The sequence below is a fragment of the Bufo bufo genome, chromosome 2 (genome assembly GCF_905171765.1).
Source record: "Bufo bufo chromosome 2, aBufBuf1.1, whole genome shotgun sequence".
Taxonomy (NCBI): domain Eukaryota; kingdom Metazoa; phylum Chordata; class Amphibia; order Anura; family Bufonidae; genus Bufo; species Bufo bufo.
In genome coordinates this window covers 188,955,929-188,983,151 of record NC_053390.1, presented here as the reverse complement: position 1 = coordinate 188,983,151, position 27,223 = coordinate 188,955,929, and the positions used below count along the sequence as shown (strand labels likewise).

General features: G+C 43.1%; 1 protein-coding gene across 1 annotated transcript in view; it reads left to right on the top strand.

Moving 5' to 3' along the window:
- C2H5orf63 (chromosome 2 C5orf63 homolog) overlaps window positions 1–27,223 on the top strand; it is a 74,562-nt gene that overhangs the window by 26,175 nt on the left and 21,164 nt on the right. The window contains exons 2-3 of the mRNA XM_040420211.1: window positions 14,679–14,786; window positions 20,265–20,321. Of these exons, the coding sequence (XP_040276145.1) occupies window positions 14,679–14,786; window positions 20,265–20,321 (165 nt within the window). The remainder of the gene's footprint in view (window positions 1–14,678; window positions 14,787–20,264; window positions 20,322–27,223) is intronic.

Here is a 27,223-nt window from a genome sequence, read left to right as displayed (position 1 = left end):
ACCTGCTCTATAAAAATACCACATGATCTAACCTGTCAGATGAATGTTGTAAATAACAAAAAAGAAACGGTGCCAAAAAATTGAAATTCTCAAATTTCATCCCCATTTGCCAATAACTCTTGTGCAACACATAAGGGTTAACAAAGTTTGTAAAATCAGTTTTGAATACCTTGAGGGGTGTAGTTTCTAGAATGGGGTCATTTGTGGGTGGTTTATATTATGTAAGCCTCACAAAGTGACTTCAGACCTGAACTGGTCCCTAAAAAGTGGGTTTTTGAAAATTTCTGAAAAATTATAGATTTTCTTCTAAACTTCTAAGCCTTGTAACATCCCCCAAAAATAAAATATCATTCCCAAATTGATCCAAACATGAAGTAGACATATGGGGAATGTAAAGTAATAAAATTATATAGCACTGAATATCTGATATATAACTGAGCTAAGCAAGTTTTATGCAAAAAAATATATATATTTCCTCATTTTCCTGGTTCTTTTCTGGCCCTTTGTTTACATGCAATAAAAACAATCTCTGCCCCTCCCCCTGCACTGCTAAGAGAGTGGATACAAGAGCTGCCCTGAGTGACATGTCTGCCTGCTGGGAGACTCTGCAGCTTGTTGTATGTGTAGGACTACAAGTCCCAGCTGTATAATGACACTGCTAAGGGAGTGGATACAAGAGCTGCCCTGAGTGCTGGGAGAAAACAGCAACTTGTAAGTGTAGAACTACAAGTTCCACTTATATAATGACACTGCAAATACACACAGGATCTTCCCCCTACCTGTAATGCTTTGCAGAACTTCTCTTTCAGCTCCTGTGCCCAGCATTTGTCTCCTCACTGCCTGCAGCTACACAGTAAACACTTCAGCCCTGAGTCTGTGCAGCTGAAGGGGTTAAGATTCCTAGGATAGAGCACACAGCCGGCAGTGAAGGGGGCGTGGCCAGCACAGTGACGTTTCGTTTACAGGCTTGTAAACAACCTAATTTATCAGAGCAGGGAGAGAAGCTGACATCACATCAGTGAAATCTGAGAAACCAGCCACTGGAGATAAAGTGAGTTAATTGGAAAGCTGTTACATTTGCCCAGTTAGGAACATTGAAAGAACAAAAAAATAACTCGGACAACCCCTTTAAGTACCGGGACATCAGGGCGTACCTGTACGCCCTGTGTCCGTAAGAGGTTAAATCTTAAAACTCTAAACACATAGACATTTATTACTTCAACCAGAAAAACTTGACTGTTCATAATATAATAAAAGTCATAACGTCTTGAAACTCCAACGTATAAAGGTGGCTTTACATGGGGTGTTTATCGGCCAAATGTTTATGGGTCACCGTATCAGCGCATGACGTGTCATACACTGATCAGGGGACCCTGAAGCCCCGCACGGATAGGAGACAGCACGAAATTCAAAAGCTGCAGCCAGAGAAGCGAGAAGTGTTGGCTGGAGAAGGGACAGAGGAGTATGTCTGCTTTGCATTTAGGCTCAGTTCAGACCTGAGCGTTCTGAAAGGAGCGCTCTGTATGCGCGATTGTACGGGCGTTTACAATCGCGCATACAGAGACAAGTGTACACACAGTGTCGCGCGTTCCCGAAAGTCTATGTACGGGAACGCGCGACAAGCGCCCAAAAAAACGCTCCTGTACTTGTTTGAGCGTCGGGCGTTTTACAGCGCGATCGTACGCGCTGTAAAACGCCCAGGTGAGAACCATTCCCATAGGGAAGCATTGGTTTCTCCTTGTTGAGCGTTTTACAGCGCGTAGGAACGCGCTGTAAAACGCTCAGGTCTGAACTGAGCCTTAGACAATATTGCTTCACCCAGCTTTCCACAAGCCTAATAGTGCAGCTTCTATCTTCCCTGGTACAGAACTTTGTATAATCATCAATGTATACTATTTTCTTTAAGTGTGATATCCTTGTTATTAGTCCTAGAGATGCTCTTCCAATTGACTTGTGATCTATTTGACTGTTGTAATGCTTGTGATCTGTAGTGATTTTATGGCCCATCCAGATCCTTAGCTTTGTTTGTTTACTTACATATAGCATCTCTTCTCATGTGCCTTACTTCAGTGATTAATTGATTTAATGAGCTAAATTACCCCAAGTTCTGTGATCACACTCCCTATAAATATAGACACAGTCTAAGGGGATCCACTCTCAGGGGTCAGCACGAGCCAAAAGCACCATCTCTGCCAGAGCGCCATTTTGCCTAAGCGTCTGGCAGTTAATCATGGCAGTTGGGCAGGAGACGGAGATGCTATGTGTACTACTCAAACAAAGTTACACACAGCACAGCTATGCTACGATATTGTCTCACTCAGGCTCTGGCTGCTCTTCTCATCACTGGCTGTCTTTGAAGTTCAACCACACCTTCCACCCTCTGTCCCTCCTCTCCATATCAGTTCCCATATACTTTATACCCTCATACATTACACTGACCCATCTTCCACCACGGTGCAGCATAAAAAACACCAATATAAATCTCTCAACCACTTGCTGTCTCTTTCTGTTCTACTGCTATTAGCTGCAGGGGATATTTTACCAAACCCTGGCCCTCCCTCTCTTGCTAACTTCTTCTCTGCCACACACAGAAACCCCAAAAATCTTATTAATGTTCACTGCACGTCTTCTCCAGTCTCTTTTAACTGCGCACTCTGAAACGCACGGTCGATTCGTAACAAATTACCCACAATCCACGATTACTTCCTCTCACGCTCTCTGAACTTGCTAGCCCTTACAGAAACCTGGCTTCAACCCTCTGACACTGCTTCCCCTGCTATCCTATGGAGGACTTCACTTCTCCCATACCCCCAGACCTGATGACAGGCACGGTAGAGGAGTAGGCATACTACTTTCTCCACAGTGCACATTTCAGGTCATTCCCCTTGTACCCTCTCTCACATTCCCCTCTTTTGAGGTTCACACCATTAGACTCTTCCATCCATTCCCCCTGAGAGTTGCAGTTGTCTATCGTCCCCCAGGCTCCCCCCACCAATTTCTGTATCACTTTGCAGCTTGGCTTCCTCACTTCCTATCTTCTGAATCACCAACTCTTATTATGGGTGATTTTAATATCCCCATTAATGATCCTGTCTCCCCATCAGCCGTTCACTTTCTTTCTTTAACCTCCTCTCTTGGCCTATCACAACTTACTTCCTCTGCCACACATGAACAGGGCAATATACTTGATCTAGTCTTCTTACGTCACTGCTTAGTCTCAAACTTTAGTAACTTATCCTTCCCACTTTCTAGACCACAATCTTCTTTCATTTACTATAAAGACCTCTCAATTTTCTCATGGCAATCCTACTTTTCACACTTACAGAAACCTACACACCATTACCTGCCAGCAACTTATGAACACCCTACAACTAGCTCTGACCCCAATCACTTCCCTCCCCTGTCCAGACTTGGCTGCCAATCATTACAACCAGACCCTCAAAACCACCCTAGATGAAGTCGTTCCAATATCAATCCGACCCTCTTGACACGGAACACATGTGAAATGGCACCTTTTTGAAGCAAACGCCGAACACGTCGGCCCGCCTCCTCAGCGGTCAGCTGACTATCACATGTGACCGGGTCATGTGACTAACCCGGCAATGCACAGCGACCATCGTCTCCTCCCCCAAAGCATCACATGACCGCCAAGCCCCATGACTATGCATGAGGCTCGATGATGTGCGTACCATGTGATAGAGGGAGGCGGCGTCAGGGAGGAGATATTCCTCCCTCTTTGTATAACATCGAGGAGGATGGATATTCAAACGAGGGGAAAAGCAGCAGCGCTGCGGGATACCAGCGCTCCCCTCCCATTCGTGGTGAGCAAATTTCATCGCAGATTTTAATCAAACAGCAGCGCTCCCATGTTAATACAATCAGCGTGCCATAGAGCATTTAAAACAGCATAGAGTCAGTAGGCACACCTTACTCTGTATTTACAATCATGGCTAATTAACAAAGGAGGTAAACAATATCATGAATCCCAATAAGGGACGATGTGTCATTTATTGAGAGAGAGAGAGAGACACTCTTTTAAAGATGGAACCCATTGTCAACTCGGCAACCCAAATATCCACACTTAAAAGCATGGGTGCCACAGTGACAGGATTCCATGTATCCCCCATATATACAACTCACCCTAAAGGAGGCACATGGGTGATGATCACTATATAGCTCAGGCTAGAAAAGACAGCCTAGCAAAAGGCACATAGGTAATTATTACTATGTAGCTCAAGCTAAATAAAGCAGCCAAAAATCTACCATGTCTCGCGCTGTAAAATCTTTTTGTCCCAGTGCCCCCTTCTCCTCGGGTACGGTACTGATTCAATGCCCATGAAACGAAGACCCGAAAAATTGCCCCATGATGGCTCTCGACGTGTTTTGCCAAGGGGGTGTCCCTACAGTGTGGTAAATCTCCTATATGTTTGCCCACGCGCCTTCTGAATTCACGGGTAGTCTTGCCCACGTACTCCAGACCACAGACACAGGTTGCTTTGTATATGACCCCTCTTGTGCGACAATTGATAAACTGTCTAATGGAGTAACGTTTTTGGGCAACACCACCCGTGAACTCACGGCCCTGTGTGACATATCTGCATGCCGCGCACCCGCTACATCGATAACAGCCCCATACTGGTCTCAGCCACTCACGTCGCAAGCCATCATGGGGGCAATTTTTCAGGTCTTCGTTTCATGGGCATTGAATCAGTACCGTACCCGAGGAGAAGGGGGGGACTGGGACAAAAAGATCTTACAGCGCGAGACATGGTGGATTTTTCAATTGAGAACCGTCCACCCCGGGGGGCTGAATGAGCAGCTATCCTTTGGCTGCTTTATTTAGCCTGAGCTACATAGTAATCATTACCTATGTGCCTTTTGCTAGGCTGTCTTTTCTAGCCTGAGCTATATAGTGATTATCACCCATGTGCCTTCTTTAGGGTGAGTGATACATATGGGGGATACATGGAATCCTGTCACTGTGGCACCCATGCTCCTAAGTGTGGACATTTGGGTTGCCGAGTAGACAATGGGTTCCATCTTTGATAGAGTGCTCAGCTCTCATATATATACAGTACAGACCAAAAGTTTGGACACACCCTCTCATTCAAAGAGTTTTCTTTATTTTCATGACTATGAAAATTGTAGATTCACACTGAAGGCATCAAAACTATGAATTAACACATGTGGAATTATATACATAACAAACAAGTGTGAAACAACTGAAAATATGTCATATTCTAGGTTCTTCAAAGTAGCCACCTTTTGCTTTGATTACTGCTTTGCACACTCTTGGCATTCTCTTGATGAGCTTCAAGAGGTAGTCCCCTGAAATGGTTTTCACTTCACAGGTGTGCCCTGTCAGGTTTAATAAGTGGGATTTCTTGCCTTATAAATGGGGTTGGGACCATCAGTTGCGTTGAGGAGAAGTCAGGTGGATACACAATTGATAGTCCTACTGAATAGACTGTTAGAATTCGTATTATGGCAAGAAAAAAGCTGTTAAGTAAAAAAAAACGAGTGGCCATCATTACTTTAAGAAATGAAGGTCAGTCAGTCAGCCGAAAAATTGGGAAAACTTTGAAAGTAAGGGCTATTTGACCATGAAGGAGAGTGATGGGGTGCTGCGCCAGATGACCTGGCCTCCACAGTCACCGGACCTGAACCCAATCGAGATGGTTTGGAGTGAGCTGGACCGCAGAGTGAAGGCAAAAGGGCCAACAAGTGCTAAGCATCTCTGGGAACTCCTTCAAGACTGTTGGAAGACCATTTCAGGGGACTACCTCTTGAAGCTCATCAAGAGAATGCCAAGAGTGTGCAAAGCAGTAATCAAAGCAAAAGGTGGCTACTTTGAAGAACCTAGAATATGACATATTTTCAGTAGTTTCACACTTGTTTGTTATGTGTATAATTCCACATGTGTTAATTCATAGTTTTGATGCCTTCATAGTCATGAAAATAAAGAAAACTCTTTGAATGAGAAGGTGTGTCCAAACTTTTGGTCTGTACTGTGTGTATGTGTGTGTGTGTGTGTGTGTATGTGTATATATATATATATATATATATATATATATTGTGAGACAGTGACAGGTCTCACTCAGGTTAGAGGCAAGAAAGGGGTGGATAGTGTGGTCCACACCCCTGTTCCACCACAGGTGAGAGAAGCTGGAGGTAATCAGCCTGGCATAAGGCACCTCCCAGAGTGTCAGAAAGGGGGTAGTGTGTTACCTGTGGACCGAGGCCTGGAGGCTCTGTCTGTGTGGTCTCAGCTGGGCAAGGCTGAGGGACCACAAGGCTGGGAGATAGCCTGGAGTTGGGGGACGCAGCGACGCCTGGGAAGGGTCGCAGCGCCATAGTCAGGCAGACTACTGAGCCCCAATCCCCCACAAGAAATACTGAACTGGAGACAGTGGGCGTACTGTGCTCTGTACGGCCAGGAGGCTGTGGGACATTGGCTGACAAAGCCGCATGTGTTCACAGGGTGTGAACTGTGACTTTAGGTGAGTCAGGATATTATATGTTTAGTTAGAGCCCAGCCGGGCAGGTGTTTATTTTGTACCTTTTATGTTTGGATTGCTGAGGAGCCAAATAAAGTGATGTTTGGACCAGAAACTTGGTGTCTGGCGACGATATTTGTGTGAATCACCCCCGGAGAAGAGCTAAACCCCTACAATATATATATATATATATATATATATAATGACACACAGTCCCTTATTGGGATTCATGATATTGTTTACCTCCTTTGTTAATTAGCCATGATTGTAAATACAGAGTAAGGTGTGCCTACTGACTCTATGCCATTTTAAATGCTCTATGGCGCGCTGATTGTATTAACATCGGAGCACTGCTGTTTGATTAAATTTGCTCACCACGAATGGGAGGGGAGCGCTGGTATCCCGCAGCGCTGCTGCCCTCCCCCTCGTTTGAATATCCGTCCTCCTCGATGTGATACGAAGAGGGAGGAATATCTCCTCCCTGATGCCGCCTCCCTCTATCACATGGTATGCACATCATCGAGCCTCATGCATAGTCATGGGGCTTGGCGGTCATGTGATGCTTTGGGGGAGGAGACGGCGGTCGCTGTGCATTGCCGGGTTAGTCACATGACCCGGTCACATGTGATAGTCAGCTGACCGCTGAGGAGGCGGGCCGACGTGTTCGGCGTTTGCTTCAAAAATGTGCCATTTCACATGTGGCATCGTTGCTGCCACAAGCCACAACACAGCCTGCATCCGTGTGGACCGAGACATGGGAGGCATAAGATAAGTAACATGTTAATGAATGCACCACTGTAAAGGGGCCTATCTCCCCACAGCATGTTACTCAATGCACTGTTAATCAGCTGAAAGAGGTGATTCTCAAATTTATCATCACCTCCAGAAACTGACCATTAGGTCCCCTGATGAGTTGGACCTACATCCAACGAGACGCGTTGGGACGCAATTTAGGACATTATAGTGCTCATCTTAATCATCAACACATTGGTGACAGGGCCCTCCACCCTGGGCAGTCTCGAGACTGGGCAGTCTCCATTGCTACGCAGGGACAGGGAGGGTCTTATAGGTGTTCACTGGTCAGCTGGGTCATTTGGAAGTGCCTTGCCACCTCAAGATACATCCAGTATAGGGTAAGACTAGACTTCAGAGACCCAGTATTAGCCTCCCCCAGCTCTGGGTCACCAATCGTGCAGCGTTATAGTGTATATCGCATATATTTAGGGATTTAACTGATCGAAATAAATGTTATGTTTTATGGTATCTCGGACTATATACAGTTGCAAGAAAAAGTATGTAAATCCCTTTGGAATTATATGGATTTCTGCACAAATTGGTCATAAAATGTGATCTCCTCTTCATCTAAGTCACAACAATAGACAATCGCAGTCTGCTTAAACTAATAACACACAAAGAATTAAATGTTACCATGTTTTTATTGAACACACCATGTAAACATTCACAGTGCAGGTGGAAAAAGTATGTGAACCCTTGGATTTATTAACTGGTTGAACCTCCTTTGGCAGCAATAACTTCAACCAAACGTTTCCTGTAGATCAGACGTGCACAACGGTCAGGAGTAATTCTTGACCATTCCTCTTTACAGAACTGTTTCAGTTCAGCAATAGTCTTGGGATGTCTGGTGTGAATCGCTTTCTTGAGGTCATGCCACAGTATCTCAATCGGGTTGAGGTCAGGACTCTGACTGGGCCACTCCAAAAGGCATATTTTCCTCTGTTTAAGTCATTCTGTTGTTGATTAACTTCTATGCTTTGGGTCGTTGTCCTGTTGCAACACCCATCTTCTGTTGAGCTTCAGCTGGTGGACAGGTGGCCTTAAGTTCTCCTGCAAAATGTCTTGATAAACTTGGGAATTCATTTTTCCTTTGATGGCAATCTGTCCAGGCCCTGACGCAGCAAAGCAGCCCTAAACTATGATGCCCCAACCACCATACTTCACAGTTGGGATGAGGTTTTGATGTTGGTGTGCTGTGCCTCTTTTTCCCCACACATAGTGTTTTGTTTCATCTGTCCAAAGAATATTTTGCCAGTACGGCTGTGGAACATCCAGGTGCTCTTGTGCAAACTGTAAACGTGCAACAATGGGGTTTTTTGGACAGCAGTGGCTTCCTCTGTGGTATCCTCCCATGAAATCCATTCTTGTTTAGTGTTTTACGTATCGTAGATTCGTTAACAGGGATGTTAGCATATGCCAAAGACTTTTGTAAGTCTTTAGCTGACACTCTAGGATTCTTCTTCACCTCATTGAGCAGTCTGCGCTGTGCTCTTGCAGTCATCTTTACAGGATGGCCACTCCTAGGGAGAGTAGCAGCAGTGCTGAACTTTCTCCATTTATAGCCAATTTGTCTTACCGTGGACTGATGAACAGCAAGGCTTTTGGAGATTTTTTTATAACCCTTCCCAGCTGTCACGGATGGTGTACAGGAAACAAGACAATACCATATAAACAATGTCTCTCTGGATCCACAACTAAGGAACAAAGGGAGACCCCTGCAATAGAGCTGCCGCTCTCCCTCACTGCTCAGCCTATGCGAACACCCCAAAGGTGGATGGCCGCATATCCACGTTCCTCGGCTATCTATTACCTGAAGACCCTACAATAGTGAAGGGACACGACCACCGGCTCCCTACACTGACACGGAGGGAGTCAGGGTCACCTGGATCCAGAAAAGACAAAAACATAAATACATAAACAGCACTTATCTGCAGACGACTGACGACTGGGAACTGGGAACTGGGAACAGCATGCACACACACTCCAGGAAGTTGTATCAGCCGCACACTAGCGATTAGTCTGACTGCATGACAGCTGAGATAGACTAACGAGATGAGAAACTAAACCAAAACAAAGAAATTCAAGGAGGAGGATCTGAGAAGCTCCTGTGAGCGCTTCTTAGCTGTCTGGCTGTGACACCAGCTTTATGCAAGTCAACAATTCTTAATTGTAGGTCTTCTGAGAGCTCTTTTGTGCGAGGCATCATTCACATCATGCAATGCTTCTTGTGAAGCAAACCCAGAAATGGTGTGTGTTTTTTTTTTTTTTTTTTTTTTTTTTTTTTTATAGGGCAGGGCAGCTGTAACCAACACCTCCAATCTCATCTCATTGATTGGACTCCAGTTGGCTGACACCTCACTCCAATTAGCTCTTGGAAATGTCATTAGTCTAGGGGTTCACATACTTTTTCCACCTGTACTGTGAATGTTTACATGGTGTGTTCAATAAAAACATGGTAACATTTAATTATTTGTGTGTTATTAGTTTAAGCAGACTGTGATTGTCTATTATTGTGATTTTAGATGAAGTTCAGATGACATTTTATGAACAATTTATGCAAAAATCCATATCATTCCAAAGGGTTCACATAATTTTTCTTGCAACTGTATATATAGGTAGTGACCATTGCACAATTTGGTCCTGTTATTAGTCTGTCACTCCCTTCTAAGCCCTAAAGTTCCAGAACCTGTCACTGACCTCTGCGCTGATGGCATGGCCACTTACTTCAGAGACAAGATTGGCAGTATTCGGCAGGAAATAATCTCCCAATACCAAAATAATTTCAATCCTCCTCCCTCCGATTTCTCCACATGCTCTCTCTCCTCTTTTTGACCCTATAACAGAGGAAGAAGTCTCTAGGCTTCTGTCTTCTTCTCGACCCATGACCTATAGCAGTGATCCTATTCCATCACACGTCCTCCAGTCCCTCTCCCCGGCTGTCATCACTCACCTAACTGCAATTTTTAACCTCTCTTACGAAAGTGTCTAACGATCTCCTAACAGCAAAAATAAATGGTGACTATTCTCTACTGATTCTGCTGGATCTCTCTGCAGCGTTTAATACCGTTGACCATAAACTCCTCCTCACCATGCTCCACTCAATTGGCCTTAAGGACACTGCTCTCTCTTGGTTCTCTTCCTATCTCTCTGGCCGCTCCTTTAGTGTATAATTCGCTGGCTCTTCTTCTTCTCCTCTTCCTCTTGATGTTGGAGTTCCTCAGGGCTCAGTATTAAACTGAACTTCTTGTCTTTCCCCCATCTACTAACTCGCCTAAACTTAATATTTCAATTTCGGTCTGCAGCACTATCATATCTTCTGTGCAACATGCCCGCTGTCTTGGGGCCACTTTTGACTCTGATCTTTCCGTTGTTCCCCATATTCAATCACTTACACGCTCTTGTCGTCTGCACCTCAAGAATATGGCCAGAATCCGCCCTTTTCTTACGGTGGAAACAGCAAAAACTCTTGTTGTTGCCTTGATTCATTCTCATCTAGACTACTGCAATGCAATACTAATCGGTCTCCCTCTCGCTAAACTCTACCCCTTCAGTCTGTTCTAAATGCTGCAGCCAGGCTCATCTATCCATCCAACCACTACACTGATGCTACTAGTCTGTGCCAGTCACTTCACTGGTTGCCCATCCACTACAGAATACAGTTCAAACTTCTCACCCTCACCCACAAAGCTCTGCACAACGCCGCACCTCCATATATCTCCCCCCTCATCTCCATCTACCACCCTACTCGCGCTCTCCGTTCTGTTAGCGACCTAAGATTAATAACCTCCATAATTCGTACCTCTCACTCCCGTCTTCAAGACTTTTCTCGAGCTGCACCTACTCTCTGGAATACTCTGCCCCGGAATACTAGGTCAATTCACAACTGCTCCACCTTCAAACGTGCCTTTAAAAAAACACATCTTTTCAGGCAGGCTTATCAGGCTACCTAAAATGATTTTTCACACACTAAACCTTTCCCCCACCAACTCCTCTGGCCTAAACTCGATCCTCTAGTAGTCCCGAAGCAGATCGGCCGGCACCACTCCTGTCAGTTCAATAATGGCTCAAATCCTTCTTATCACAATCAACTACCTTATGTGTCACCCCCAATTCCTCATAGATTGTAAGCTCTTGCGAGCAGGGCCCTGACTCCTAGTGTTTCATTTGCATATTATCCAGTTATTTTTGTTTTGTATATGAACCCTATGAACTTGTAAAGCGCTGCAGAATATGGTGGCGCTATATAAATAAATTTTATTTTTATTATTATTATTATTATTATTATTATTATTATTATCATCATCATCATCAGGATATGCTGGGCAGTGAGTATGTAATTTATTTATTTTTCTCAGCAATTTCTCATTAGCGATAAGTCACTTATCGCTCAATGCAAGGGACAACTATCCGGGACAAGAAATCGCCCAATTGCAAAAAATTTTTTAAAATTTGCCAATTTCTATTTCTCTACTTTTAAAATACATAGTAATACCTCCAAAAATAGTCATTACATTCCCCATACAGTATGTATGCTTCACGTTTGGATCATTTAAAAATTACATTTTTTTTTTTTTTTGGGAACGTTAGAAGGCTTAGAAGTTTAGAAGCAAATCTTAACATTTTTAAGAAAATTTCCAAAAGCCAGTTCTTTAAGGAGTTATGAAGTCACTTTGTGGGGCTTATATATTAGAAACCACCCATAAATCACACCATTTTAGAAACTACAGAGTGGAAGGAGCACCATATTTTGGAAACTACACCCCCTTAAGGAATCTTTCAAGGTGTGTAGTGAGCACTTTGACCTCAAAGGTGTTTCCTAGAATTAGGAAACACTTAGCAGTGAAAATGAAAAATTTCATTTTTTTTTCCCCACAAAAAATTGCTTTACACCCACATTTTCACTTTCCAAAGGATAACCGGACAAAATGCACCCCACTTTTTGTTCCCCATTGTCCCCCCGAATACGGCAACACTCCATATGTACTCAAAAAATGATGTATGGGCGCACAGCAGGGCTCTAGAGTCAAACAGCAAAATATGGATTTTGCTGACCTAAATGGGCAGACATTGATTTTAGGTGCCATGTCACATAAAAAAAATTCCTGAGGTCCCAAGAAATTTAAAATCCCTAGAAGTGACCCCATTTTGGAAACAGCACCCACATACGAACATTTTAACTGGTGGAGATAGTACTTTTCAGCAAATGGGTGTCTCACAGAAGGCAGAAACACTTGTTAAAGGATTTCAAAGCACACATTTGTAAAAATGAATAACTACTAGCAGACCCCAATTTTTCACTCTCACAAGAGGTTAAAGGAGAAAATGCACCCCAGTATGTGTTCCCCATTTTCTCCCTATTCAGGAAACACCCCATATATATGCTTGTAGCCTGCTGTATGGGCGCACAGCAGGCAACAGCTAAATGTGAATTTGGCAGGCCTGAATTGGGAGACATGGATTTTAGGTGCCATGTCGCATTAAACAAATTCCCGAGGTCCCCAGAAATTAAAAACACCAAGAAGTGACCCTATTTGGGAAAGTGCACCCCCGTACAAACATTTTAAGGGGTAGAAAGGGCCCTTTTGACCTAACAGGTGTTTAACAGAAATAAATATGTAGTGGTTGGTGAGAAGTGGATCTGTAAGCTATGCGGACTCAGAGATATAAGGTGGTAAAACTACAGGGTACATCAAGGATAAAATTAAATTAATACTACATGGATGAGTGGTAGATTTGAAAACACTCCTGCATGCACAGGCCAGGTTTTTCAGGGCAGGTTTCGCAGTGGTAAATGGTGTCTTTCCTTATTCCCCTTTTGGAACACTCCCTGCATCTTTTTTGGGTCCTTCCCTTCCTTGCTGTCTGGGGGACTTGACCTGAAAAATGTTGCCCTGGTACAACACGGGCACAATGACTTCTTGAAGTACTGGAACCCTCCCTGGCCTGGCTTTGAAAAATTAGGGCCTTGATAATCACCTCTTAGAACTGAAGGAAAGTTCCTGTGTGACCTGCAGATTGAAATAGCACGTACACCATGCACATTGCCATCTGTACAATGTGTACGGACAGCTTTTTGTACCACACTTTCGTTTTTCATGTGGCACTGTAGGGTTTAAGAAGTTGATCTGAAAGATCCACCCCGCCCATGTGCCTGTTGTAGTCAAGGATACAAACTGGTTTGGGGTAGTGGTTGTGGTACCTCGTACAGGAGCACCCATTCTAAGTGGTTGGCTTGCCAGGGATCTAGGGAGGCCTCTCAGATTTTTGCACACTGTGCCGCAAGCAACAGTACCTCTGGCAGTTAGGGACATGAATAGGGGTATGCTGGTATAATAGTTATTCACATAGAGGTGGTAATCCTTATCCAGCAGTGGGTAAAGTAAGTCCCACATGATCTTCCCACTAACTCCTGGGATGGGGGGGCATTCTGGTGTTCTATCCAGGAATCTTTCCCTTCGTAAATGCGGAACTTGTGGGTGTGCCCCGAGCTACTCTCACAAAGTTAGTATTTTTTTTATGCTATACCTTGCCCGTTTGCTAGGCAGATACTGGAGAAATCTAATCCTCCCTTTGAAAAGTAATAGGGACTCATCTACACAGACATTTTTATCTGGGTTGTACACCTCAGCAAACCTTGTGTTAAAGTAGTCAATAACAGGCCTAACCTTGAACAGACTGTCAAATGTCCGGCCGTTTTGCGGTGGGCACTGTGCATTGTCGTTGTAGTGTAGGAATTTCCGAATTGACTCAAATCGCTTCCGGTTCATAGTCTTACAGTAAATTGGAGTCTGGTAGAAAATGTCCGAACTCCAATATTGTCTAATGTTTGGCTTCTTTACAACGCCCCTATGCAGCACGAGTCCCCAAAACTTCATCATCTCTGCTGCACTTACTGGGGTCCAACCTAGGGGTCTAGCGTATGCCGATGTAGGGTTCTGAGCAATGGATTGTTGGGCGTATAAATTGGTTTGGGCCACCATTAAATTTACAAAATTTTTAGAGTAGAAGATTTTGAAAAAATCGAGTTCAGTGAAGCCCGCACAGTCTATCTGTATTCCTGAGCTGCCCTCAAAATCCGAACATTTGTAATTTTGTAAAAACACGTGTTTTATTTGTGCAAGTAGTATATTATAATAATAACTATATCAGTTTGGTATCATCATAATTATACTGACCCATGTAATTTTTATTTTTATTTTAGGCTCTTATAGATTTTTTTATTATCTTTTATGCCCCTGAGTTGTGCGTGGATTATATTTATTTGAGACATAAGTTCAAAATCTTCAAAGTTTAATGTGACTGTTAACTCATTTTGTATTGGTTGGTAGAATTCTGCTGAGATGTTTATTCCTTTCTATTCCTCTTTCTCTCTGCTCTTACAAACAGATGTTCCATTTAAGACCTTTGAACAGAATAAAAATTTTAGCATTTCAAGCGACTAAAAAGCATTATACACCTCGGAAGGAGAAGCCAGTGCTCACTCTCTTTACAAAGGTATGTGCATGTGTGTTTAGTGTGACTTCCTTGTTAACTTGTGACCTAATGAAACCTCTTGAGATCAGCGGTATACCAGACCTCTGGGTCGGGGGGAGGGGAGGAGAGGCCAGGCGCTGAACTCCTTCTTCCCTAGTGGTTGCTGCAGGCAGACAGCGAAGCAGATTTGCCAGTGAATTTATGCCAGTTGTGCAGTGTAAATACGTTGAGAAACATGATGTTCAGAATAAGCGCTTTTTTTTTTTTTTACATAGAAGTCAGATAAATTATAATTTTTTTTCATTAAAATTCCTTCTGCTTAATAGAAAAGAAGATTGTAAATTTGCTTTATGGGAATTACAAGAGCAGCCAAGCAAGTGTGCATGATGGGAATTGTAGTTTCACAGCAGCTGCACTGCCAAAGGTTTCTGACTTGGAATGGAATAGTGTCTATATACTGATTATTTATTTATATATATATATATATATATATATATACACACACACTAGCAGAAGGACCCGGCTTTGCATGCGTATATTGAATCTATTTCATTTAATGTTTGTGTGTGTCGTTAAAAGATATCAACAGTATCCCCCATAACAGTGACCCCTACATGACCCCGCCCCCTTAACAGTGAACTCCACAGCCCCTTACCCTATAACACTGACCCCCCCACAGTGCCCTGCCTCCTTAAAATGGGACCTCCACAGCAGCCCATCCCCTTAACTTTGACCTTCACAGCAGCCTGCCCCTTTAACAGTGAGTTTCACAGCACGCCACTCCCTTGACATTGACCTCCTCAGGGGTCCGCCCCCTTAACAGTGACCCATACAGCACCCTTCCCCTTAACACTGACCTCCATAGGGGACCGTCCCCTTATCTGTGACCTCCACTGTTCCCTGCCCCCTTAACAGAGACCTCCACAGTACCGCGCTCCCTTAACAGTGACCTCACAGCACCCTGCTGACTTAACAGTGACCTCCACAGCAGCTGCCCCTTTAATAGTGGCCCCTGCCACCTTAACAGTGACCTCCACAGTGCTCGTCCCTTTAACAGTGACCTCCACAGCGGCCTGCTCTATAACACTCCCTACAGTATTAGAATTATTACTTCAAGAAGTCGCGCAAGACTTTGTGTAATAACTTCGGAAATTAATTATTACTGTAAGAAACCTTGGTACTGAACTTGGGTTTGGTTCCAAGGTACCACTAGGAACCGAACCCGAGTTCAGCACCAAGGTTTTTTACAATAATAATAATTAATTCCCGAAGTTATTACACAAAGTCTTGCGCGACTTCTCGAAGTAATAACTTGGGCTCATCGGAGCCAATACATTCTAATACTGTACGGAGTGCTCGCTCCGTACAGTATTACAACAAAGTGGATTCGCTCATCCCTAGTCATAATGCATCAGCAATATCTTTACTTCATGGTAAACTGTACATTTTTTAAATCAAATTGACATTTTGTCAGCTCAAATATGTGTTTTGTTGTGATGTATATGATTATATGAAGTATCTTTCTTGAGTCTTGTCATGTTTTATAAACATTTAGTTTTGAAGACTAGCACCATTCCTTGTAATAGTAGCATCTGCAAACTTACCGTATTTAGCTTTTACTCTGTAATCTGGAGAGTTGTCAGAAGCATCCAGACTGCATTAGAACAAGTGTAATAGACCATAGCCTATGAAATGCCAGTTGAGCATTGATACACACCTAATTGCCCAAAAGCCAATTTTTTTTCCCTTTGTTTTAGTTTTTTAGCCTGTGGTGCAGATTATATATCTGCAGCAAGTCAATTTATGAACTTCACCCTTTTCAATTAATAAGATGACATTTGGGGCAAATCTGCAGTAAAATCCATCAGCATGTAATTCACATACATATGGATTTTCTTGTGGGTGCAGTACAGATTTTGCCACGGATCAGTGGCAAATTATATAGCGGACTTTTACACCCTCTGTATATAGGGGACGTTTACACCCTCTGTGTATGTTCCCTAAAACGGCTTGGTTATTTGTGGTACTTTAACCCCTTAAGGACCCAGGACGAGAATGCTCGTCCTAAATGGCTGGTACTTTGTGCCCCAGGACGAGCATTCTCGTCTTGCGGTCCCGTCCCCCCCCCCACCATGTGCGGTGCAGCGATCACCAACACTGTTGCATTTCTTGCGACTAGCGCAACGATCCCATTAGTATCTATGCGATCACCGCTACTCTATGATCCTGGGCCACCAGTGTCGCCACATAGCTGTACCCTTAGGGTACATCCACAGGGAACAGAAATATTGTTTTGCTGCAGCAAATATTACAGTACTTACCTAGGGAATAAGAGCTAAAGAAATTTCATCAGCGCACTGTGGAAGAGATCTGCACCGTTAATTGACCCACAATGCGGGTATTAAATCTGTTCCAGCCACCACCAAGACTCTCCCCATAGAGGTGAATGAAGAGCACCGCGCGTGACCGGCCACCGCTCCTATTCTCTTCTGTGAGTCCGACGGAAATAGCCAAGCCAGAGCTATGGAGGGCAGCTGCACATGCACAGTGCGCCCCTTCACCACTTTTGGGGCTCCATTCCCGATATAAGTGCGGATCCCAGTGGTGAGACCCACACCTATCAGTCAATGGGGGCATATGTTAGCGATATGCCCCCATTGGCTGAGATAAGCCCCCCAGGCTAAAATTTGCCAGCCAGCCCCAGGCCAAGATAGTTAGCAATCCATTGGAAAACTTATTTTTATTTTCTTTTATAATATAATATTAATAAAATATACACAGGAAATTGATGAATGCTATGCCTTTGTTCACATCTCTGTCGGTGGCTCTGTTAGGAGCCTCCATTGCAGATTCTGACACAAATATGGGACGGAACAATGCAGCACGCTGTGCTGTTTTGTCTAGTGAAATGACGGGTTTATAGTCAGTGGGATCGGGTGCCATTTGTTTCTGTCATTAGGCGGCTTCAGTTTTTCCATTATTTTCCCAGAGAAGAACAGCGGAGATCTAAATGCTGCTGTGAAACCATCCTAAATTGAGCCTATTTTTTTGTTGTTTACTTTTTCTGATGCAAATGAAGCTGTGAACATCAGTATTACAAATGATGATCTGTGATCCCATCTTTTAACGATCTATAAAATCAGCACTATTTTCTGGGTAACGTTCTGTCACATAATGGGTACACATGCAGAAAAAATGAGCGCCGCTGATACGTGCCTTTTGTCGGTGCAGAAGTCTGTCTCTGATGAAGGCTTTGTATAAATGTGTGCTGCCAGTAGTAAATCAGATAATGCTCTTTATTTCATTCACTGAAGCAAAAGTCTCTGCATAATTTATTTTCCCTTTTTTTTTTGTTTCTTTATACTCTTGTCATTTATACACATGACGAAAAGATTGGCTCTGCTTCTGAATGCATTCTAATCTTCTCTTGACTTATAACTGTAATGGGCTGTAATCAGAGGGAAATAAATCCGTTTTTCTCCTGTCTGAGAATGTAATTTGAATAGGCAGAGCTGCTGTAAATTGGCAATACCTGACAACATCGTATCAGATGAAAAATGAAGTTTGCTATGCTGACAACCTTTATATAATAATTTCTCTTCTGAAACACTCAATCTCTGAATGATAAACAGCCAGAAAATACTATTAAGTTCTCACCATCAAACAGCTCATCTTACTGAAGAAAATGAGCCGCCTTTTGAAAAAGTTGGAGTGAAGGTAGCCAAAAATATTCCTAAACATACCGGTACATGTATGGCAAAGGAGTGTATCCGCAGGTGACATTTTACACCTATACACAGGATAAGCGATAAATGTCTGGTCGCTGGGGGCCCCACCGATCACTAGAAGCCTCCTGATCTCCCTTACTGTAGAACCACAGTGAGGAGGAGTATGAATGGAGCAGCAGTCCAGCATGTGCAGAGCTTTGCGGTTATCATAAGTGCCATACCACATGCTCGCCCATCACTTCAGTCAAACTACTCCTCACTAAGGCCATGCATTGAGGAGGTACAGAGTCTCTGGGCCATTGTACTGATCGGAGGGACCCCCAGCGATTTAGATATTTATAACCTATCCCGTTGTAAGCTGCTGTGTTTTTTTGCAGGTGCCGGCCGTGTGCATTCTGCAATTCACGGAATGGGCGGCCCATGATAGAAATGCCTATTCTTGTCTTCGTGTCCCCAAAATGGACAAGAACAGGACATTCTATTTTTTTTTTTTTTGCAGTGCCACGGAACAGAGCCACAGATTAGAGCCCTCAGGGCTCATGCACACAACAGTTTTTTTGGGACCCATTCACTTCAGTGAGGCCGTGTGCTGTCTGCATCTGTTGCTCCGTTCCGTGGCCCTGGGAAAAAAAACATGTCCTATTCTTGTCCGTTTTGCAGATCAGAATAGGTATGTCTATCATGGGCCACCCGTTCCGTTCTGCAAATTGCAGAATGCACTTGGCCAGCATCCATGTCTTGCAAATCCGCAATTTGCTGACCGCAAAACATGGCTCGGTCATGTGCATGAATCCTAAGGCCTCATTATCATTATGGAAAGATTTGTACCTGTTCTGTATTTTTTTGGACCGCCACCATTTTTGGCTCACAATGACTGATGCAGAATACTGACCAATACACTGAAGTGTGAATTGGACCTTATGGTGTATTATAAAAAAAATAAAAAATACCAAAATAAGTAGCAAATCTTAGTCTGTGGACACCTTTGGGCTATTTTACTCACTTTGGGTTAAAAAACATTTTTTTAGTCTCGATTTAATATCTTCAGCTGGCTTGAGATACAAGAGTTAAAAAAAAAAAAATCTGTCTATTTGCAGACTGTCACTCCTGAGTTCCGTCAGTTGACGACTCATGTGATGCTTATCTCTGATCCTCTGAGCTCATAAACATTCACTAAAGCTAAACTTTTATCAAACTGATATGAATATGGTTTAAATGAGTGTTTGAGGTCAGAGATAAGGCTTCACATGGGCACTGACAGGACTGAGAAGTGATACTCTGCAAACAGACTGACTTTTTTAACCCTTGAATCTAAAAAATGGCTGAACATGAAAAAAAATTATTTTTAGCCCAAAGTGAGTAAAATGCAATCTTAAAAAAATTGCCCGAAGGTGTCTATAGCCTTTAAGGGCCTATTAGACTGCACAGTTTTTGGTCCAATGATTGGGAACCAGTGTTTACAGGAACGTTCATTCCTGATAATTGGCCGATAGAATTGTTTTTCAGCTGATTAGCATCTGTGTAATCAACAGAACTGAATGGGGGAAGAATCCTTCCTCCCACATTCACTTTGTGTCAGCCTGTGCAATAGGCCGATGCAAACCAGCGCCGATAGATGTGTTTGTCTATTGGCGCTGGTCTTTCCAGAACATTGTTCAGTGTGATAGGGTCCTTAAGACGGCAGGAAAAACTTTAATCACATCTTAGCAGTTTTCTGTTAAAGGTTCCTAATTTTATACTAAAAATATCTTTAAATGTCTGTTATTTCTAGAATCCATGTCCACTTTGCGATGAAGCTAAGGAAGTTCTTGCACCATACATGGACAGGGTAATGTATACTCCTATCAGTGTTAACAGTGTACTAAAGATTAGATGAACTACAATGGGAAATGTTTTTACAGCGTTGTGGAAAGGAGCAAGCCTGCTCATTAGACTGTTGTAGAGCTTTTCACACATTAGCCTTATTTCCTTGTTTCGGAACAACCAAGGTGAAGGCAAACTAGGACTCCTCTGTATACAGAAAGAAAAAGGAGCATGCATAGGGAGTACCGCTAAGCTGGATGGGTAAGGTGTCAAGTGGGTGGTCACCTGGTCAGGTCACTGGCCGAGTGATGTATCCAGAGGTAAAAGTAGAAGATGTGGGAGCGCTGTCTGTATTGGTGGATGAAGAAGACAGGTAAGCATGATAGTTTTATTATTCTTTATGCTGGCCCCTTCATCAGATTAAAACCAAAGTGACAGAGGCCTTTAAACATACTTATATGAACTACAGGTATTTACACCCAATCGGTACACCTGTCAAGAGACAGTCATTCATAAAAATAGTAGTAGTAGTAGTAGTAGTAGTAGTAGTAGTAGTAGTAGTAGTAATCCAGTTGATATTGAAAGATGGATTTTAAACAAAAAATATATAAATACCAAAAAAATAAAAAATCCACTAATTGCAGATTCACAAAACACGGAGAACGGCTGTGTGCATTCCACATTTTGAGGAACACACACGGCCAGCCCTATGATAAAAATGCCTATTGTACGCAATTGTGGACAAGAATAGGACATGCTCTATCTTTTTTGCTGGGCCACAGAACAAAAGTACGTATGCGGACACCACACTGTGTCCTATCTGCATCTTTTGTGCCCCCATTGCAATGAATGGGTACGCATCCGTTCTGCAAAATGGAGGAACCGATGCGGACCCATAAATACGGTCGTGTGAATGGACCCTTACTGACATTGGGGGAGAGCAGCCCTTACTCATTTTAACTGACTGGGGGCTGCGCTCCACACCACTGTCTGTCTTACACTGATGCCCCATATACTGGTCACCCCCACAATAATAATCAGAGCTCCCCCCATGCACCAATCACATGCAGATCTCACCCCCCACAAACAATCACATTCATACTTGAGCTTGTTCCTCATCCTCTCAGCAATCACATTCAGGCTCACCATTCTCCCCTCCCCCACCCCAAGTAGTCAGAAAGCTCCCTTTCATCCCCCCACAATCAAATGCAGGCTAACTATTCCCCCCCCCCCCCCCAAAGTAGTCATAAAGTTGTCTCCTCATCATCTCCCCAGCAATTACATACAGGCTCGCCATCCATCCCCAAACTAGTCACAGTGCTCTTTCCTCCATCTCACCATCCTCCCCCCATCCCCAAAATAGTCACCATGCTCGTTCCCGCATTTTCCCAAGTTCACCATCCTGTCCCCCACCCCTGAACTAGTCACAGTGCTCAATATGATTCCAGCATGACCTTGAGGGGAGGAGGGGCATCTAAATAAATTTTAGAGTCTGGTCAGGAGCCTAAATAGATTTTTGGATCTGTCTAGGTCAAAGTTCTTGTTCCCCCATTTCACCATACGCCCCCCCCCCCCTCAAACTAGTCACAGTGATCATTCCTCCATTTCACCATTCTTCTCCCCCCCCCCAAACTAGTCACAGTGTTTGTTTCCCCATCTCACCCCCCCCCCCACTCCAAACTAGTCATACCGCTCGTTCCCCCTGTGTCCCTAAGCTCCCCAGTCCATTCACATATCTTTCTGTGGCAGTTCTGAGGAAGAGCATCGAGGTAGCAGAGCCCCACACTCTCTGTGCAGACCAGGGCGGGAAGTGTGAGGGTCTATCATGTGGGAGGCGTCAGAAGGTTTTTTTTTTAAATTTGGTTTTCATCTAATGAAGGGGCCAGTACGGCTCAGAAATGCGTCATTGACCAGTAAAGAATTATACAACTTATCATACTTATCTGTCTTCTTCCTCCACCGATATGGACAGTGCTCCCACATTCTCTACCTTTGCCTCTGGGCAAGTGCACATGACCTCCCCTTCCTAGTGGTCATTGCCCCTGTCACAGAGCATGCCCTCAGCACTAGTCCATAGAAGTCTATGGGGGGGGATTTATTAAAACTGGCCTTTTTATATGCCAATGTTTCGAAAATTACACAGATGTAAGATGCAGCAAATATAATAAGAGGTATATAAAATTGTTTTTGTGCATCTTGAGACGATCATGTCCAGGTACTGAATGGTATGCCATATCTGGTGCAGTTTACACAGGTTTCTGGTGAATTATTTTAGTCTAACTCTGTACCAGTTATTGGTTGGCTTACTTTAGGAACTAATTTTGCACCGGAGTTGTGGTGCAATTTTGGTGCAAAACATTGCATCTCTGGCCATGCCCCCCTTCCTACAAGGCCTCATTCCTTCTCTCTAAGCAGCACTCCCTTTTTGTTGTAGAAGTCCTAATTATGCCAATCTGCACCACTTCTTTTTTAGACAGATTCTAGGCACGGGCACATAAGCAAATCTGGGCCAGGGTTTTCATTGGTTAAAACCGGTGATATACATTTAGTAATACAAGGCTTCGATCTCCTTCGATATTTCATTGACTCTTTAGCCAGTACTAATTTAGTAAAACTTTTTAAGGATGCCTTTGCATGCTGCAGATTTAAGCCTCATTCACACGTCAGTGATTCACAGACGTGTGCTGTACATGTTTTCCATGGACAGCACACGTCCCCATTCATTTTAATGTGTATATTCAGACATCAGTGTTTTAGCACGGTCCGTGTTTTTCGCACGGATGCATGTTCTATTTTGTCTGTGTTCACAGATCCATCACGCCCAATTGCAGTCTATGGGTCTGTAAAAACCATGGATGCAACATAGATGCCATCCGTGTTGCATCCATGTTTCACGGATCATTAGGAGGGAATGCTTTGAAAAAAAAATTTCAGCTGTCCGGGTGGTACACAGACAGCAAAAAACGGACACAACATGCATCCTTCCCAGACAGCTTAACGGATGTATCACTTACCAGTGTGAATGAGGCTTGAAAATTAGTGTTGAGCGAACTTGCGATTTGCAAACTCTGCATTCGGGTTATCTAACAATTCCATTATGGCATTCTTAGATAACCCAAACTCGAACGCTGAACTTGCAAATCGCAGGTTCGCTTAAGGGCTCATTCACACGACCGTTGGTGTCCCGTTCCCGTATTGCAGACTGCATTTGCGGATCCACAATACACGGGCTCCGTTCCGTTGTCATTCAGCATCACGGATGCGGACCCATTCATTTCAATGGGTCTGCAAATCCGGAGATGCGGCACGGAACACTACGGAAGCACTACGGAGTGCTTTCTGGGGTTCCGTTCCGTGCCTCCGCACTGCAAAAAGATAGAGCATGTTCTATCTTTTTGCGGAACGGAGCAATCGCGGAACCATTCAAGTGAATGGGTCTGTGATCCCCATGCGCCTGCCCCACAGAAGGTGCCCGTGCATTGCGGACCACAATTTGCGGTTCACAGCACGGGCACAGGACACCAACGGTCATGTGAACGAGCCCTAACACTACTGAAAAACAGTTATATCGATCTGAATGAAGCTTACAGAAATCCATGTGCTTGCTGCCAAAACACACTGGGCCAGATTTATCATTAGCTCAAGTCAGAATAATGGAGTGAAAAAGTCACAAATTTTTGCGCAATCACTAAAACTGCGCAAAATTTTTACATTTTTTCTGCTCTGCACTATGCTCGCCAGTTTTCTGAAAGTGGGCGTGTTTTCCTATGTAAATGAATCTCTAGACAGATTTACTATTGCGACTATTTAAAAAGTCGCAAAAAAATGCGCAATTTCACTCCAGTGAGGACTATGCTTATCTTATGAGACTTTTTAATAGAACATGCGACTTTTTCGTAAAGATGTGCGACTTTTGTAAAGCTGCTTACTGACGGATAAACTGCTACCGTCAAACCACATTTATTACAGTCTTAAAGGGCCGATCATAAATCTGACTTGGCTAAAACTGACTTTAGCCACATGTGAAAGTGGAGTGAGCTGTCAGAGTAATGATAAATCTGGCCCACTAATTCAGATGAATGGAATTCATTTTCAGTCGCAGTAATTTTTGTAACAAAAATCTACCGGGTGTGAAGGCACCCCAAGAATTCTGCAGAAATATTTCTTACACTGCTGTGTATTTCTGTTTCTCAAGCTTGTGTCTCCTGAATATATTAAAAATCATAATGCTAGAGAGACATAGTATTCCATCACCCAGATGGCGCAATGACATTGGGGAGACATGTAACCTGTATTCTGATAATAAAGCCTACATTTATTTTAAATTGCCTCATTTGATATACAAAGTGTTTTATTATAATAACGCCTTTAGAATAAAGCTATATTTTGTGATAGATTCCCTTTAAGATCAGGCTATTAATATTCAAAAACTTCTCAGCAGGAATAATATACTATATATGGGTAAGTAAATTGAACACATGAATCAAATTTCATATATTATCCAATTTCTAATCATATTTGCTTTTTTATTGAAAAACATATTTTAGAATCAGTGATGTCTCAGATTTCTGCTCATGAATCCCAGCATATTTTGTTTTACAAGTAGCAACCATGAGAGTAATTTGATATCGTAATGGAAAACACAAGTCACAACGAATTAGTGATGATGATTGCTGGAACTGAGCAATATAGGTTGAGGTCTGTCTGCCACAAGTAGCTGTCACACTTCCGAAGTATTCAATTTCTATTCAGATGTCTTTAGTGTTGTGTAGATGCAGATGCAAAGTAAGTGTCATCGAATGGCAGGAACTAGTGTAGATGTGATGGTGATCCTCACATTTAAAAGGGTTTTTCCTAGATTTAATACTGATGACCTATCCTCAGGACAGGTCACCAGTATCTAATCGGTGGGGGTCTGACACCAGGGATCACTGCCGATCAGCTGTTTAAGAAGGCACCAGCGCTTCTGTGAGCATTGCGTCCTTCTCCGTGCTTACTAAGCACAGCGTCCTACATTGTATAACGGCTGTGCTTGGTATTGCAGCTCAGCCCAGGCCACATGACTGATAAAAGCGTCATCACTCGGCCTAGGGAAAACAGCGCGAAGGCCGCGGCACTACTGCCAGTGCCATCTCAAACAGCTGATCAGCGGGGGTCTCGGGTATTGAACCCCTGATGAACTATCTGAAGTCTATTCGGTAAAACACTTCTATTTTAATCATGTCTCTGTACAGCATTGGCTCCGTGGAACAAATATCCTTTCACCCAAAGTTGTGCAAGACTTTGGTGAATTAATTCGGCATCTTTAGACCGTATGCATACTCGGCCGTGGTGCGGCTGTTCCATGCATTGTGGAGACCGCAATTGCGGTCCCCAATGCACGGGCAACATCCGTGCAGTGGGCGGGACCCATTCAACTTGAATGGGTCCGTGATCTGTCCGCACCGCAAAAAAATATGACATGTCATATTTATTTGTGGTGCGGAACAACAAAAATAAACACCACGGAAGAACTCTGTAGTGCTTTCCGGTGTTCCGTGACTCCGCTCCGCATCTCTGGAATTGCGGACCAATTCAAGTGAACATTTAAAATTAGGAATCCAAAGTCAGGTTTGGTACCTCCTGTACCAATCCAGACTTCGAGTTCCTAATTCTAAATGTTTTTAAAGATGCAAAAATGAACACCGAATTATTTCCCAGAAGTCTTGCGCTATTTCGGGTAAAACAAATTTTAATTACATGGTCTCTGATAGCATTAAAAATGAAGTGTTTGAACGAATCAACTTCCAAACAAAACAAAAAATCGACTTCCAAACAAAGAACAAAATGTAACATAATCGCAAACCATGCAACGTAATTGCAGACCATGGCCTCAGGATACAATATTTTCAACATACAATGGTCTTTTCTGACCCATCGTAAGTTGAAACTAAACTCAACATACAATGTCTCAGACCCAACCAATCAAGGCCACTTCTCTGGTAAAATAGTTGTATTAGTTGCTACTTAGCAGCTATTCCTGACTGTTATATGTAATGACTTGATTTATCTGTCTTTAGTTATCTGCTTATTTTTCTTAAATCTTCATTTTCTCTTATCTTGGATGACATTTTGGGACTTTGGAACAGATTAGTCAACTTACAATGGTTGTCCTGGAACCAATTAATATTGTAGCTTGAGGGACCACTGTATATTCTTCACTTTGACTGCAGCCACGTCTTCTCCCCCTCCCTCTCTGATGCTAGTGCATGTGAGCCAGGATGTTTAGGAAAATTTTATGCGTTTAGACTGTATCGTTTTGTGATATCATTCAGTGACCAAGGCCATGTTGTTTGAAGAAATTTTCGAGTTGCTGCGGAACAAAACACAGTGCGTTTGGAAAGTCTTCACACCTTTTACATTTTTTATGTTGCAGCCTTGTGCTAAAATAAAAAATAAAAAAAATCTGTTTTTTTTTATCCAACAATCTACAGTCGTGGCCAAAAGTTTTTAAATATTGGAAATTGGAAAAGTTGCTGCTTAAGTTTTTATAATAGCAATTTGCATATACTCCAGAATGTTATGAAGAGTGATCAGATGAATTGCATAGTGCTTTTTTGCCATGAAAATTAACTTAATCCTAAAAAAAACTTTCCACTGCATTTCATTGCTGTCATTAAAGGACCTGCTGAGATCATTTCAGTAATCGTCTTGTTAACTCAGGTGAGAATGTTGACGAGCACAAGGCTGGAGATCATTATGTCAGGCTGATTTGGGTTAAAATGGCAGACTTGACATGTTAAAAGGAGGGTGATGCCTGAAATCATTGTTCTTCCATTGTTAACCATGGTGACCTGCAAAGAAACGCGTGCAGCCATCATTGCATTGCATAAAAATGGCTTCACAGGCAAGGATATTGTGGCTACTAAGATTGCACCTCAATCAACA